Source organism: Malus sylvestris, chromosome 10 (assembly GCF_916048215.2).
Source record: "Malus sylvestris chromosome 10, drMalSylv7.2, whole genome shotgun sequence".
NCBI classification, from domain to species: domain Eukaryota; kingdom Viridiplantae; phylum Streptophyta; class Magnoliopsida; order Rosales; family Rosaceae; genus Malus; species Malus sylvestris.
In genome coordinates, this window is record NC_062269.1 from 24,982,221 (window position 1) to 24,995,669 (window position 13,449).

The 13,449-nt window shown below is 38.5% G+C and overlaps 1 protein-coding gene across 1 annotated transcript; it reads right to left on the reverse strand.

Moving 5' to 3' along the window:
* Positions 1 to 4,766: 4,766 nt before the first annotated feature.
* On the reverse strand, positions 4,767 to 6,395 carry LOC126585671 (uncharacterized). The gene is made up of 2 exons (XM_050250147.1): positions 5,446 to 6,395; positions 4,767 to 5,119 (listed from the first exon to the last, which is right to left on the reverse strand). The coding sequence occupies exons 1-2, from the start codon at positions 5,957 to 5,959 to the stop codon at positions 5,091 to 5,093; spliced, it is 543 nt and encodes a 180-aa protein (XP_050106104.1). The 5' UTR covers positions 5,960 to 6,395; the 3' UTR covers positions 4,767 to 5,090.
* Positions 6,396 to 13,449: the final 7,054 nt, after the last annotated feature.

The window sequence follows — 13,449 nt, forward strand, 5'->3', positions numbered from 1 at the left end:
AAAACATACTATATGACCAACTTCATTTCTCACTCCTTTTAGACTAAAGTGATAATTTTAAAATGAAGGCTTACAATTTATTGAACTAACAAATCTAAAGCCACATACATATATGCAGTTGAAACTCATATGGAACGTACCCAAGAGAGTATCTGAGTTGCATGGTAGAAGCCGCTGAACAGAGTTGGAAACAAAGGCCTATCAATCAATCTACAAATGAGAACCTGCACAGAACCAGACAGATCAATTCCATCAACTATAGTACACAACAATGATCTCTCAAATAAAGCTAAAGCAAATATTTAAAAAAAGGAAATTAAAAAAGGGAGAACGTTGAGTTATGTATGACGAATATGAAACAATACATTCACGTGGGATTTGTAGAGAGACGATCTTCCCAATATGGGAACTCAAAGAGAGGAGAAGCTTAGAAAAACTGAAATTGAAGGCACATGAAAAATTGAGCGTGCTAGATTACCTGTATTTGGACATAAGAAAAATCCCTCGCAAACTTAAGAAAAATAAATTAAAAAACAGAGGATAATACCAAATTCTTGGACGAAAGCGCAAATATGGCCCCGAAAATCCCAGAAGAAGCAGATGACTCCATCGACCCGAAAAACTCAGAAGTGGAGAAAGAAGACGACGACCCAATTAGAAGATGTGCCTCTTAATTGCTTCCCACCAATGTGACTCAACTTCAAATTGGGAAACAGCAAATCAATTTGATCTAATCGAGTGAAATTACATGACATCATATTGAATTTACAATTGTGTAATAAAAAGGAAAAAGAATCTGAATAGTTAAACAGACTGAAAGTATTGTACATGATCCATTGAATCAGTGACAGAGTCTTACTCTCATGAGAACTAATTGTCTCTACTTTTCTCTTTGAAGCACTATACAATAAGTAAAATAATACAGTAGTCGTAGCAGGTCTTTCTTGATTAGAAGCTCATATGTCTTGCACCTAATTTTCAAACACTCAAGCGTCAATGTCTTAATACTTCTAACCCACAGTCCAAAACAGAAAGAACCTCATTTGATGAAAATGCCAAAATTTTCTAAGAATGGAGTCCAAAAATTTATAACATCAACCTCATGCAGGGACTTGGCTAAAATTTATTTTTAAGCATCCAAAAAGCCATTAAACTAAACATAGTTAGTTCTTCGTACCTTTGTATGAAGATGACACAGGAAAACATTAGCATTCCTACACGCTATGTTAGAATTTCGGGAGTTAGATTAGAGCCACACTTGAGTTTGACATCAAAAGTGAGGCCTCGCTGGTGTGTTTCCACACCACATGCTCTGCAAAAGAGACACAATCTCAGAATCAGAAACACATAAATAAGAAATATACACACTAAATGTATAGCAAGAGAAACTTAAGAAACGAAAAGTTCAATCAAAGTGAGTGAAGTGAACCTTTTTTCTTTTTTTAACCCAAAGCATTGAAAGTAGCACAAACCATTCTTTTGTCCTCTTTCTCCCCTCTTCCCGTGTCCCTCACTCTTTTTCACCCTTTGAAACAATAACTGATAAGGAACAACAACAACAACAACAAAGCCTTTTCCCACTAAGTAGGGTCGGCTAATAACTGATAAGGAAAAATAAAAAATTACTATTGAATAATCTAACAAATCATTTAGCACCATCGGTTGCCAACCTGCAATCTTGAGTCTACTAACATTCCAAAATTATTATCAGTAAGTCTCTATATAACCTTTTTGATTCGCTTCTTTTCCTCCTATTTCCCAACCAACAACACATTTCTTATCATCTTTCCTATTCATATATATGACAATAAACAAAAAATAAAACAATGTGCAAAAGATACAAAAAGTAACAATAGCACCTTTGTTGAGTTTTTGATATATCTTTCATAAATAAAACTGTTACAAGATGCAGCATATATGGAAGAAGAAACGTGAAGAAGAGAGCAGGGAACATGGCAGCTAAGCCAACACCATGATGACCTGCAATCCCTCTAATCTTAATCTATTATCCAGCTTTGGCTTTACAGTGATGAAGAGCCGAAAGAAATGGATAAAAAACAGTAGGTGAGGGGGGACCGAAAGTAACAGCTAAGCAATGACAACAAGCTGAGCTGTTCTCCATCACCACTAGACAAAAGCTTGTTATTCTTCTAATATTTAACCCTACTTTTAATAATGACATCCAATACTCCCCCTCAAGCTGGATCCAGTAGGTTGGTGGATCCAAGCTTGGAGATGAGCCTTTGAAACTGATGGGAAGCCAGAGGTTTGGTGAATATATCAGCCAGCTGATCGAAGCTTTTTACATAATGCGTCTGAATCACCTGCGACTGTACTTGTTCACGGATATAATGACAGTCGACTTCAATATGCTTTGTCCTCTCGTGAAAGACGGGGTTTGATGCTATGTGCATGGCAGCCTGGTTGTCACAAAATAAGGTCATTGGTTGAGCTGTGAACACACCTAAGTCACATAAAAGTCCTTTTAGCCATATCAGCTCACACGCTGTTGAGGCCATTGCACGATATTCAGCTTCGGCACTTGATCTTACGATGACAGTTTGTTTTTTGCTCTTCCACGTGACCAAGTTTCCACAACAAAGGTACAGTAACCAGTGGTGGACTTGCGATCGAGTGCGTTTCCTGCCCAATCAGCATCGCAGTACCCCATGATTTGAGTGTTGTCATTCTTCGCCATGAGGATGCCACGACCAACAGACCCTTTTAAGTAACGTAAGATCCTTTTGACAAGGTTCAGATGCTCGATGGTGGGGGAGTGCATGAACTGACTGGCGATACTTACTGAATGTGAGATGTCTGGTCTGGTGATCGTTAGGTAAATCAGCTTGCCGACAAGCCTTTGATATAAGCTGATATCCGAGAGTGGCGTGCCTCCCAAGTCAAGCTTGAGCTTGCTATCGAGAGGGGTAAGTGCAGGCTTAGCATTACTCATATTAGCATCTTTAAGAAGGTCCATGACGTATTTTCGTTGATTAAGAAATAGTCCCTTGTAAGAAGATGCCATTTCGATTCCAAGAAAATACTTCAACACCCCAAGATCTTTAACCGCAAATTTTTGTTGAAGTGACTGTTTGAGGGTGGTGATTTCAGCAGCATTATCACCTGTAATTATTAAGTCATCCACATATATCAACACAACTAATTTGCTCGTAGCTCTCGTACGAACAAATAATGATGAATCTGCATTACTCCTTTTGAAACCAATACTATGAAGAACGGTACTTAGTTTTGCATACCAAGCACGTGGCGATTGCTTCAATCCATAAATTGACTTATGTAACTTACACACCAAATTAGGCTCCTGGCTTTGAGGGTGTCCTGGTGGCAATCTCATATAGACTTCTTCTTCAAGATCACCATGTAGAAAGGCGTTCTTCACGTCCATTTGGTACATAGACCAACCTTTATTGACGGCAACAGACAATAGGACCCTCACTGAGTTCATTTTTGCAACAGGAGCAAATGTTTCCTTGTAATCCACATCAAATGTTTGAGTGAATCCTCGAGCCACCAGCCTGGCTTTATGCCTCTCAATCGAACCATCAGAATTAAACTTGATCTTATATATCCACTTGCAGCCCACTGCCTTTTTTCCTTGTGGAAGTTCGGTGATGCTCCAGGTTTTGTGTTGGTCTAGTGCTTTGAGTTCATCTCTCATTGCTTCTTTCCACACAACTTGGTTATTAGCCTCATAAAAGTTTTGAGGCTCACTGTGACTTGAAATGTTGTTAAGAAAGGCAGCATGAGATGGAGTTACCTTTTGATACGATACGCAATTTGAAATTGGATGCCTCGGTTTGTATGTGACAAAATCTTGAAACCTTGTGGGAGGTTGTCTATCACGCCGAGGATTGCGTCTAGGTACTGGGAGATTTGTCTCATCCTCATTCAAATTTTCATCCACACTTTGAGGATTTTCTATGTTGCCGTTGTCATCATCATGCACAGAGTCATCATCATGCACAGAACTATCAGCATGAGTACCTTCATTATTGACTTCAATGAGAGGTGTAGAAGATTCATCAATGTGGTCATGGTTAGCACCTCTGTCATTTAAAACATCTTGAGTACAGATTCTTGGTAGAGGAATTAGGTCTAAGATGCACTCCCCCTGACTTGTGGCTTCATGTGATTTGCTGAAAAAAGGGTTAGCTTCATGGAATTGAACATCTTTAGATACAATTATTTTTCTTAGTTGAGGATCATAGCACTTATATCCTTTTTGTGTTGATGAATAACCAAGAAAAATACATTTGAGAGCTCTAGGGTCCAATTTATCTCGATGGTGTGGCTGTATATGAACAAAACAGACACAACCAAAGACTATAAGATGTGAAAGGTTGATTTTTCTTCCTTTCATGACTTCAAGTGGAGATTTAAACCCCAAGACTCGGCTAGGAAGTCTATTGATGATGTACACAGCCGCCATGACTCATTGGGACCAAAATCTCTTTGGTACGTTCATTTGTAACATTAATGCTCTTGTTTTTTCCAGTATGTCACGATTTTTCCTTTCAGCTACACCATTTTGTTGAGGTGTGCCGACACAACTTGTTTGATGCATGATACCATGCTTGCTCAAATATAGTGACATGATATGGGACATATATTCGGTGCCATTGTCAGATCTTAAGGTTTGAATTTGAGAGGAAAAATGGTTCTTAACAAGATTGTGAAAATCCTTAAAAACTTCAATCACTTCACTCTTAGACTTTAAAAGGTATAACCATGTGGCTCTAGAGAAATCATCAACAAAAGTTACATAATACTTATAACCATCAAAAGATTCAAACGTTGGTCCCCATACATCTGAGTGAACTAGTTCGAAAACTTTACTAGTCCTAGATAAGGATGAGGTAAAAGGCAATCTGGTGGCTTTAGACAAATGACATGTTTCACACGAAATTAAATCATTCCCTAAGTTTGGAAACAAGGATGACAAAACAGGTTGGGAAGGATGAGCTAAACGTTGATGCCATAATTGACTATCTTGGGATGGACTGGACTTGGCTTGAAATCCTCTAGGACTGCTTTTTGATATGTAATAGAGGCCATCTAGGTAAAACCCTTCACCAATCGTCTTCTTGGTGAGGCAATCCTGAAAAATGACATTGTGAGGAGAGAAAATGGCTAAACAATTTAAGGTATTGGTGATTTTTCCCACAGATAGAAGTTGAAATGGAAAAGAAGGAACATATAAGCCTACTGACTCAATTTTGTTCGACATTAAGTTGATATTTCCCTTCCCTAAAACCTTAGAACTCTCACCATTGGCCGTTGAGACTTGAGAAGGTTTTGAAAAAATTTCAAACTTGTGAAACTTAGAAACATGGTTGGTCATATGATCTGTGGCACCCGAATCAACAATCCAAAAATCATGCATCATATTTACATTAAGAGCAGTTTTGAAAGCAATCATGATACCTTGCATGTCATCTCGGGCCATGTGTTGTGTGTCTGTCAGAAATCCAGCGAACTTGCCTAGCAAAGCTATTGAGTTTCCATCTTCAAAACTGACCGTTTGGTCACTCTTAATCCTTTCTTTCTTGCTTTGAAGATACACTGCAAACTCATTTATGAGTGCAGCTGGATTTGCTGTGAAGCTCTTGAGTGCATCAGACCCATAAGAGGTTGAGGCAGTTGCATTGTTGGCTCTGTGTGGTGCACGGTTCAGTCTTTGTGAGCCCTTGTTATCCTTCATGAACTCTGGCTTTAATTCTGGATGTAAAATCCAGCATGTCTCCTTAACGTGACCAGTATAGTTGCAGTGTTGGCACTTTAAGTGTGGATTCTTCACTTTGTATTTTCTTTCGTTGGCTATATAAGCCCTTGCTTCAGTTACACTGGTCTTTGTGCCAATGTTCATGACTTTCCTTCGTACTTCTTCACGTTGGATTGTTGCACATACGTTGGTGAAGGAAGGTAGTTCGGGGTTCATGAGTATGTGGCTTCGTAGGTCTTCGTATCCTGAATCGAGGCTTGACAAGAGTTGGAATATCTTGTCTTCTTCTGCCCTTTTCAGTAGCAAGGACGCCTAGTTGTATGAGGCCGATACATTTCCAACTCATTCCACATGCTCTTCATGCTGCCTAGGAGTTGAACAAAGGGCTTTCCTTCTTGTTGTAGGTTTGAAATGTCCTTCTTCAATTGAAACACACGTGCAGCATTGTTCTGGCTGCCATACATCTCCTTGACTGTCTCCCATAGCTTGAATGATGATTCAGAATAACTTAATATTTCAGCTAGTTTACGTTCCATGGAATTTAGGAGCCATGACATAACTAGCTGATCCTTGCAAAGCCAGGTTTCATAAGTTGGTGAGGAAACATCAGGAACTTCGATGCTTCCATTTATGAACCCTAGCTTGGACCTTCCACCTAAGGCAAGACTCACTACTCTCGACCAAGGTAAGTAATTAAACTCATTTAACAAGACCGAGCTTAATCTTTGATTTGGGTTGACATCCACCTCAGACATGGTTGAGGAGGACGGTATCTGGGAATTTTCATCTCCAAACGAATAAGAATTTTCTTCCGCCATGTCGGAGATGGAAAACAATCAACTGGAAGAAATGCAGAAGCAGGTTATTTTTCCTGCTCTGATACCATGTTGAGTTTTTGATATATCTTTCATAAATAAAACTGTTACAAGATGCAGCATATATGGAAGAAGAAACGTGAAGAAGAGAGCAGGGAACATGGCAGCTAAGCCAACACCATGATGACCTGCAATCCCTCTAATCTTAATCTATTATCCAGCTTTGGCTTTACAGTGATGAAGAGCCGAAAGAAATGGATAAAAAACAGTAGGTGAGGGGGGGACCGAAAGTAAGAGAACCCATATGTTTTGGAACTATTTCACCTAAGAAGGGGATGCCCTCACCGTTGTTGATCAATATTCTTTGTGAAGTTCCAGAACAAATGCCAAACTTTGGCATGACTCAAGAGGAAACGTTGCACGAGCTGATGCTGCCCGAAGAAACACAGACCTGGTTAAATTAATTCATGGGCCACATTAGGGGCAAGAAGGAAGACTTACCTGAATCTAGCAACTTTCACGTAAACATGACATATGTCTTATCTGCCATGTTTTGTCCCAAGCATGATCAACCTACCACAATGGAGGGTGATTACTTGGCAACAGAACATATAATGGCACATGTTAGTGTTGAAGAAGCGGGAAAATAGGAGTCAGGCAGAACAAGTTTGCCCGAGCTCACAAATGATGGTCTTCAGTCGTTAAAGCTTGACCCTAGCCAACCATCTCAAGCCTATTTATGTAACCGCTCATCTGGAATGAGTGTCCTTTAAGACGGTTTCCAGCTTCTCTGGAGTCATCACTAGAACTCATGAGATATTGCCCCTGGAGGTTGACTTGGGTTTCAAGCAAATCATGTTAGCTTTCTTTGTGGTGGATATCACTTCCACTTATGGAGCTTTACTAGCCCACGATTGGATTCATTAGAGTCTCTCTGTGTCTTCCACTTAACACCAACAAGTAGCAGTTTACCTTGAGGAAAGAGCCATGAGACCAGGATTTTGGAAGATGATGGAGGTCGAGTTATGGCCATTCCTCCCCACAACTAATGTCACAGAAGCCAGCTTTTACAATCCCAGTGTTGGGATTATCCAATGCTTAGAAGCTGATAAGAACGGCCGCCCGACTAAGGTGACGCCCCAAAAGCTTTTGGAATAAAGGTTATTCCTCACCAAGGAAAAATGGGATATGCCCCATATTGTCCCAACTCCCTAACACCAGTAATGTCAGAACAAAAAAGAAATGACCAAATAGTTGCAGTCAGGTCCTTAATCAAAAGACTATTAGTGTATGGAAGAGAAAAGAAGCAAGAAAGAGAGAGATTGGCCGAAAAACAATAGGAAGAACCTTCAAGCAGCCAGAACAGAGGTAAAGAAGAGTTTTTTGGTAGAGAGTTGGAGGCAGCTAGGCCTGGCAATTCCTGACACGACCTGATAACCCGACACGACACGACACGAAATTAACAGGTGTTCGGGTCGACACGATAACGAATCGGGTCGTTATCGGGTAACCCGATAAACACCTATTAAGATAACGGGTTGGTTCGGGTATACACGTGGGTAACACAATACACGATAAGCAAAATATTAATTTTATAATTTTATAACCCTAAACAAATACTATTTTAATTATATATATATATATATATATATTAATTTAACAATTTTATACCCTTAAAAACTATAATAATTATACCCCCAAAATATTAACTATAATAATTATATATATATATATATATATATATTATTTTAAATTAAATTTTATACCCCTAAAAACAATAACAATTAATATGCATCTGTCATCCGCCCTTTGAAAGAAAAAGGGAGGGAAAAAGTTTTGAAAAAAAAGGGAGGGAAAAAAGAAAATGATAAGAAGAGGAAACAAAAAAGAGAGGGAAAGATGGGTGTACCAGTACCACTGTACTGTGTAGTGTAGGTGAGGTGAGGTGTCCGCCCTTTGAAGAAAAAGGGAGGGAAAAAGATTTCAAAAAAAAAAAGGGAGGGAAAAAAGAAAATGATAAGAAAAGGAAACAAAAAAGAGAGGGAAAGATGAGATACGCATCATACGAAACTAATTCAACCGTCAAACATGTTTGTATATGTTTAGAGATCGTACATGCCAAAAATTGCAAAAAAACAAACATTAAGAGATCAAGTAACGGGACAAAACTTTTCGACGGTTATAAACTAAACATCACGATTTAACGGTTATTTTAACTCCGATTTTGATGATTTTTTACAGCTACACTCCTTGACCCTATATGAATACAATGAATGAACTTGATCTTCAATTTAAAATATTTACAATAGTGGATACCACAAAATCTTATGTTATACTTAATAAAAGCATGAATAAACTCTAAAGTATTAGTAAATCTATTGTTTTTATGGGATACACATTCTACGAAACTAGTTTCAACGATCCAACCGTCAAACATGTTTGTATATACTTCGAGATCACATACGCCAAAAATTGAAAAAAACAAACATTAAGAGATCAAGTAACGGGACAAAACTTTTCGACGGTTATAAAATGAAAAATCACGATTTAACAGTTATTTTAACTCCGATTTTGATGATTTTTTACAGCTACACTCCTTGACCCTATATGAATACAATGAATGAACTCGATCTTCAATTTAAATATTTACAGTAGTGGATACTACAAAATCTTATTTTATACTTAATGAAAGTATGAATAAACTTTTAAGTATTAGTGAATTTATTGTTTTTATGGGATACGCATTCTACGAAACTAGTTTCAACAATCCAACCGTCAAACATGTTTGTATATACTTCGAGATCACATACGCCAAAAATTGCAAAAAACAAACATTAAGAGATTAAGTAACGGGACAAACTTTTCGACGGTTATAAAACGAAAAATCACGATTTAACGGTTATTTTAACTCCGATTTTGATGATTTTTTTACAGCTACACTCCTTGACCCTATATGAATACAATGAATGAACTCGATCTTCAATTTAAAATATTTACAATAGTGGATACCACAAAATCTTATGTTATACTTAATGAAAGTATGAATAAGATCTTAAGTATATATTAAATTAAATTTAAAAATTTGACTAGTAGTGTATGAATGTTTTTTTATTAAGCTCTTATTTTCAAGTGTAGATGTAGTACTTAAACGATAAATGTGTTTTAATGTTTTAAAGTAATATTTATGTGACAATGTGTGGTATGTGCAAATTTAAGAAAAATATATATTTTTCTTAACGGGTCATAACGGGTCGGGTCACTTTACCCGTTGGGTAAAGTGACCCGACCTGTTAACGACCCGTTAAGATAATAGGTGTGACACGACACGACTCGTTAAGATAACAGGTATTACACGAAAACGACACGAACACGACAGACACGACCCGTTTGCCAGGCCTAGAGGCAGCCATACAAATGGTTGAATGTATATATGACCTAGACGGACTATAAGACTTGCCCAAGAGTCCGGAGTTGGTTGAATTTTGGTGTGCAAAACCTGACAAGCCAGCACCAGAGGTGGAAAACCCCTTAGAAATCATTGAATTGGGGACTAAGGAAGATTCAAGGCCTATACAAGTTAGTGGCTTGTTAGAAACTGAAGATCAAGCAAAGATAGTCAGCCTTTTGCACGAGTTTAAGGACTATTTTGCTTGGCATTACATTGAAATACCAGGTTTAGATTCAACCTTAGTAGAACATAGAATGCCTATTAAGGAGGGATATAAACCTGTAAAGCAAGCACCACGAAGGATGTCAAATGAGATCGAGGAAAAAGTCAAGGAAGAAATTGAAAGGCCGGTGAAGGCTAGATTTATTAGGCCTGCCAAATACGTCAAGTGGTTGGCCAACATTGTACTTGTATTAAAAGTTATAACTAATGCAGTTAGGTGTTGTGTTGACTATAGAAACATTAATGTAACCACGCTTAAAGATGAATATCCCATGCTCATGGCCGACTTATCCATAAATGCAGTTGCTAAACACAAAGTCCTGTCTTTCATGGATGGGAATGTTGGTTATAATCAGATAAAAATGGCTAAAGAAGATATACACAAAACAGCTTTTAGGTGCCCATGTCATGTTGGAGCATATGAATACTTGGTAATGCCATTTGGGTTAAAAAATGCTGGTAGAACCTATCAAAGAGCAATGAATGCCATTTTTCATGACTTGATTAGCCATAGCATGAAAGTATACATTGATGACATTGTGGTGAAATCCAAAACTGAGGAACAACACTTGGTAGATCTCAGACAAGCCCTAACGAGAATGAGGATCCATAAGCTAAAAATGAACCCTAAGAAATGTGTTTTTGGGGTGAAGTCGAGCAACTTTTTGGGATTCCTTGTTCACCAAAAAGGAGTGAAACTCAACAAAAACAAAGCTCGGGCAATAATGGAATCACATCCTCCCACCAACAAAGTACAATTGCAAAGGCTGCTAGAGAAGATCAACTTCTTGAGGAGATTCATTGCTAACTTGGCGAGCAAGATTCAGCTACTAACTCCTCTGCTAATATTGAAGGACAAAGAAGAGTTCTAGTGGGGCCCGCCACATCAAGAAGCCTTTGCCAGAATAAAGGCTTACTTGGCCTCTCCACTAGTGCTCATACTACCTCAGATAGAGAAGCCTTTAAAGCTTTATATTTCTGCCTCTAAGAAATCAATAGAAAGTTTGTTGGCTCAAAACAATGAAGGTGGGAAGGAACAAGCAATATACTACCTCAATAGAATTGTTACAGAGGTGGAATAGATACGCTTCAGTGGAAAGGTTGTGTTTGGCTTTGTACTTTACTGCTTGCAAACTAAGACATTACATGTTGCCTTGCCACATTCACATTATTACTAAGACTGATGTGATCAAGTACATGCAGTCAAAGCCGATGTTAACTGGGAGGATTGGAAAGTGGATTCTTGCACTATCAGAGTTCAGCTTTCAATATGTGCCTCAAAGAGTCATCAAATGACAAGCAATTGCAGACTTCTTAGCTGAGTACCAAGAATCCCAAGAGGAAATTATCAACATCCCAGGAACTCTGAAGGTGGCCAGTGTGCGGATCCTTCCAAAAAAAAACCTTCTCGGGCAAAGAAAAATGGATCCAGCAAGAGATAAAAATAATAACTAGCCTCTGGATCACTTCTTAGAGACTATATTTTGATGGTTCTTACACTCAAAATGATGTTGGAGCTGGGATTGTCATAACTGATCCCAGAGGTACTCACTATTGTTATTCATTCCTCCTAGATTATCAAAGGAATACCAACAATCAGGCAGAGTACGAAGCATTGATAATTGGCCTAAAAATCCTAATGGAGTTGGGGACAACCGAAGTGGAGGTGTTTGGCGATTCATAATTAATTATCAATCAGCTAAATGAGGAATGCAAGTGCAGGCACATCACCATGGCTGGTTATTACTTGGCAGTTACTCACTTGTTGAGTTATTAGAGCACTGAAATATCAGTCAATCATATTCCTAGAGAGTTAAATACAATGGCCAATGAGATGGCACAATTGGCTTTTGGAGCTCATATCTAATAAAGGAAGGTTGAAGGGGATATAGAAGTTCAGAAAAGAAATCTTTCTTCCATCTTTGAAAGGGGATTCAGCCTAGATGTGATGATTGAAGAAATGGAGATGAAAGATTGGAGAACACTCATTATTCAATACTTGAAAAATCCTTCGTTTCCCACAAGTAAGAATAATAGGCAACAAACAACTAAGTATGTTTTATGGGAAGGGAATCTGCTAAGAAAGACTGCATATAGACTTCTGTTGAAATGCTTAGGCCAGGAAGAATCAATGAGGGTAATGGCCAAAGTACATGAACAAATCTGTAGGGCGCATCATGCTGGAACTAAGATGAGATGGTTGCTTAAAAGATATGGTTATTTTTGGCTCGAGATGGAGAAAAACTACAAAGCTTATGCCTGAAGGTGTAAAGAATGCCAAAGACATAGACCTCTCCAACATGTGCCCTCAGTGCCCTTGAATCCTGTGGTCAAGCCTTGGCCCTTTAGAGGGTGGGCAATTGACTTCATCGGGCAAATTCACCCACCCTCTAGCAAGGGACATACAGTCATAATCATGGCAACAAATTACTTTACTAAGTGAGCAGAAGCCTTAGCTGTGAAGACCATTACTTCAACTGCAGTTAAGAGGTTCATTGAAACCAAGATCTTACACAGATTTGGAGTACCTGAGACAATTGTTATAAACCGCGGGCCATCTTTTATTTCTAGGGAGGTAAAAGAATTTGCAAGTAAGTTCGAGATGAAGATGATCCAATCCCGTCCTAACTACCCCCAGTCAAATTTTCAAGCAGAAGCCAGCAACAAGGTCTTGGTAAACATTGTCAAAAGAATGGTGGTAGATAGTCCAAAGAAGTGGCATGAGAAGTTGAGAGATACTTTATGGGCTTACAGAACCTCCAAGAAGGCAGGAACTGGAACTACTCTTTATGCCCTAACCTTCGGGCAAGATGTTGTACTTCTTATTGAGATTAATGTAAGTTCTGTTAGGATTCAGAACTAGTTTGGGTTGCACAGTGAAGAATACATCCAGGCTATGTGTCCAGGAGTTGAAGATCTAGATGTAGCCCGAATTGAAGCTCTAGATAAAATTCAAGAGGAAAAGAGAGTTGTTGCCCGAGCATACAATAAGAAGGTGAAATTAAAACCTTCAAGGAATGAGAGTTAGTATGGAAAGCAGTTTTGCCTTTGGGAGCTCAAGTTAGAAGCTTTGGGAAGTATAACCCGACTTGGGAAGGTTCTTTCATTGTTAATCAAATACTAGACAATGAAGGATATTACTTGGCCGAGTTGGAAAGAAGTTTTCAAAGACATCTAATCAATGCTAAGTTTTTAAAGAAATACCACCCAACCTTGTGGGA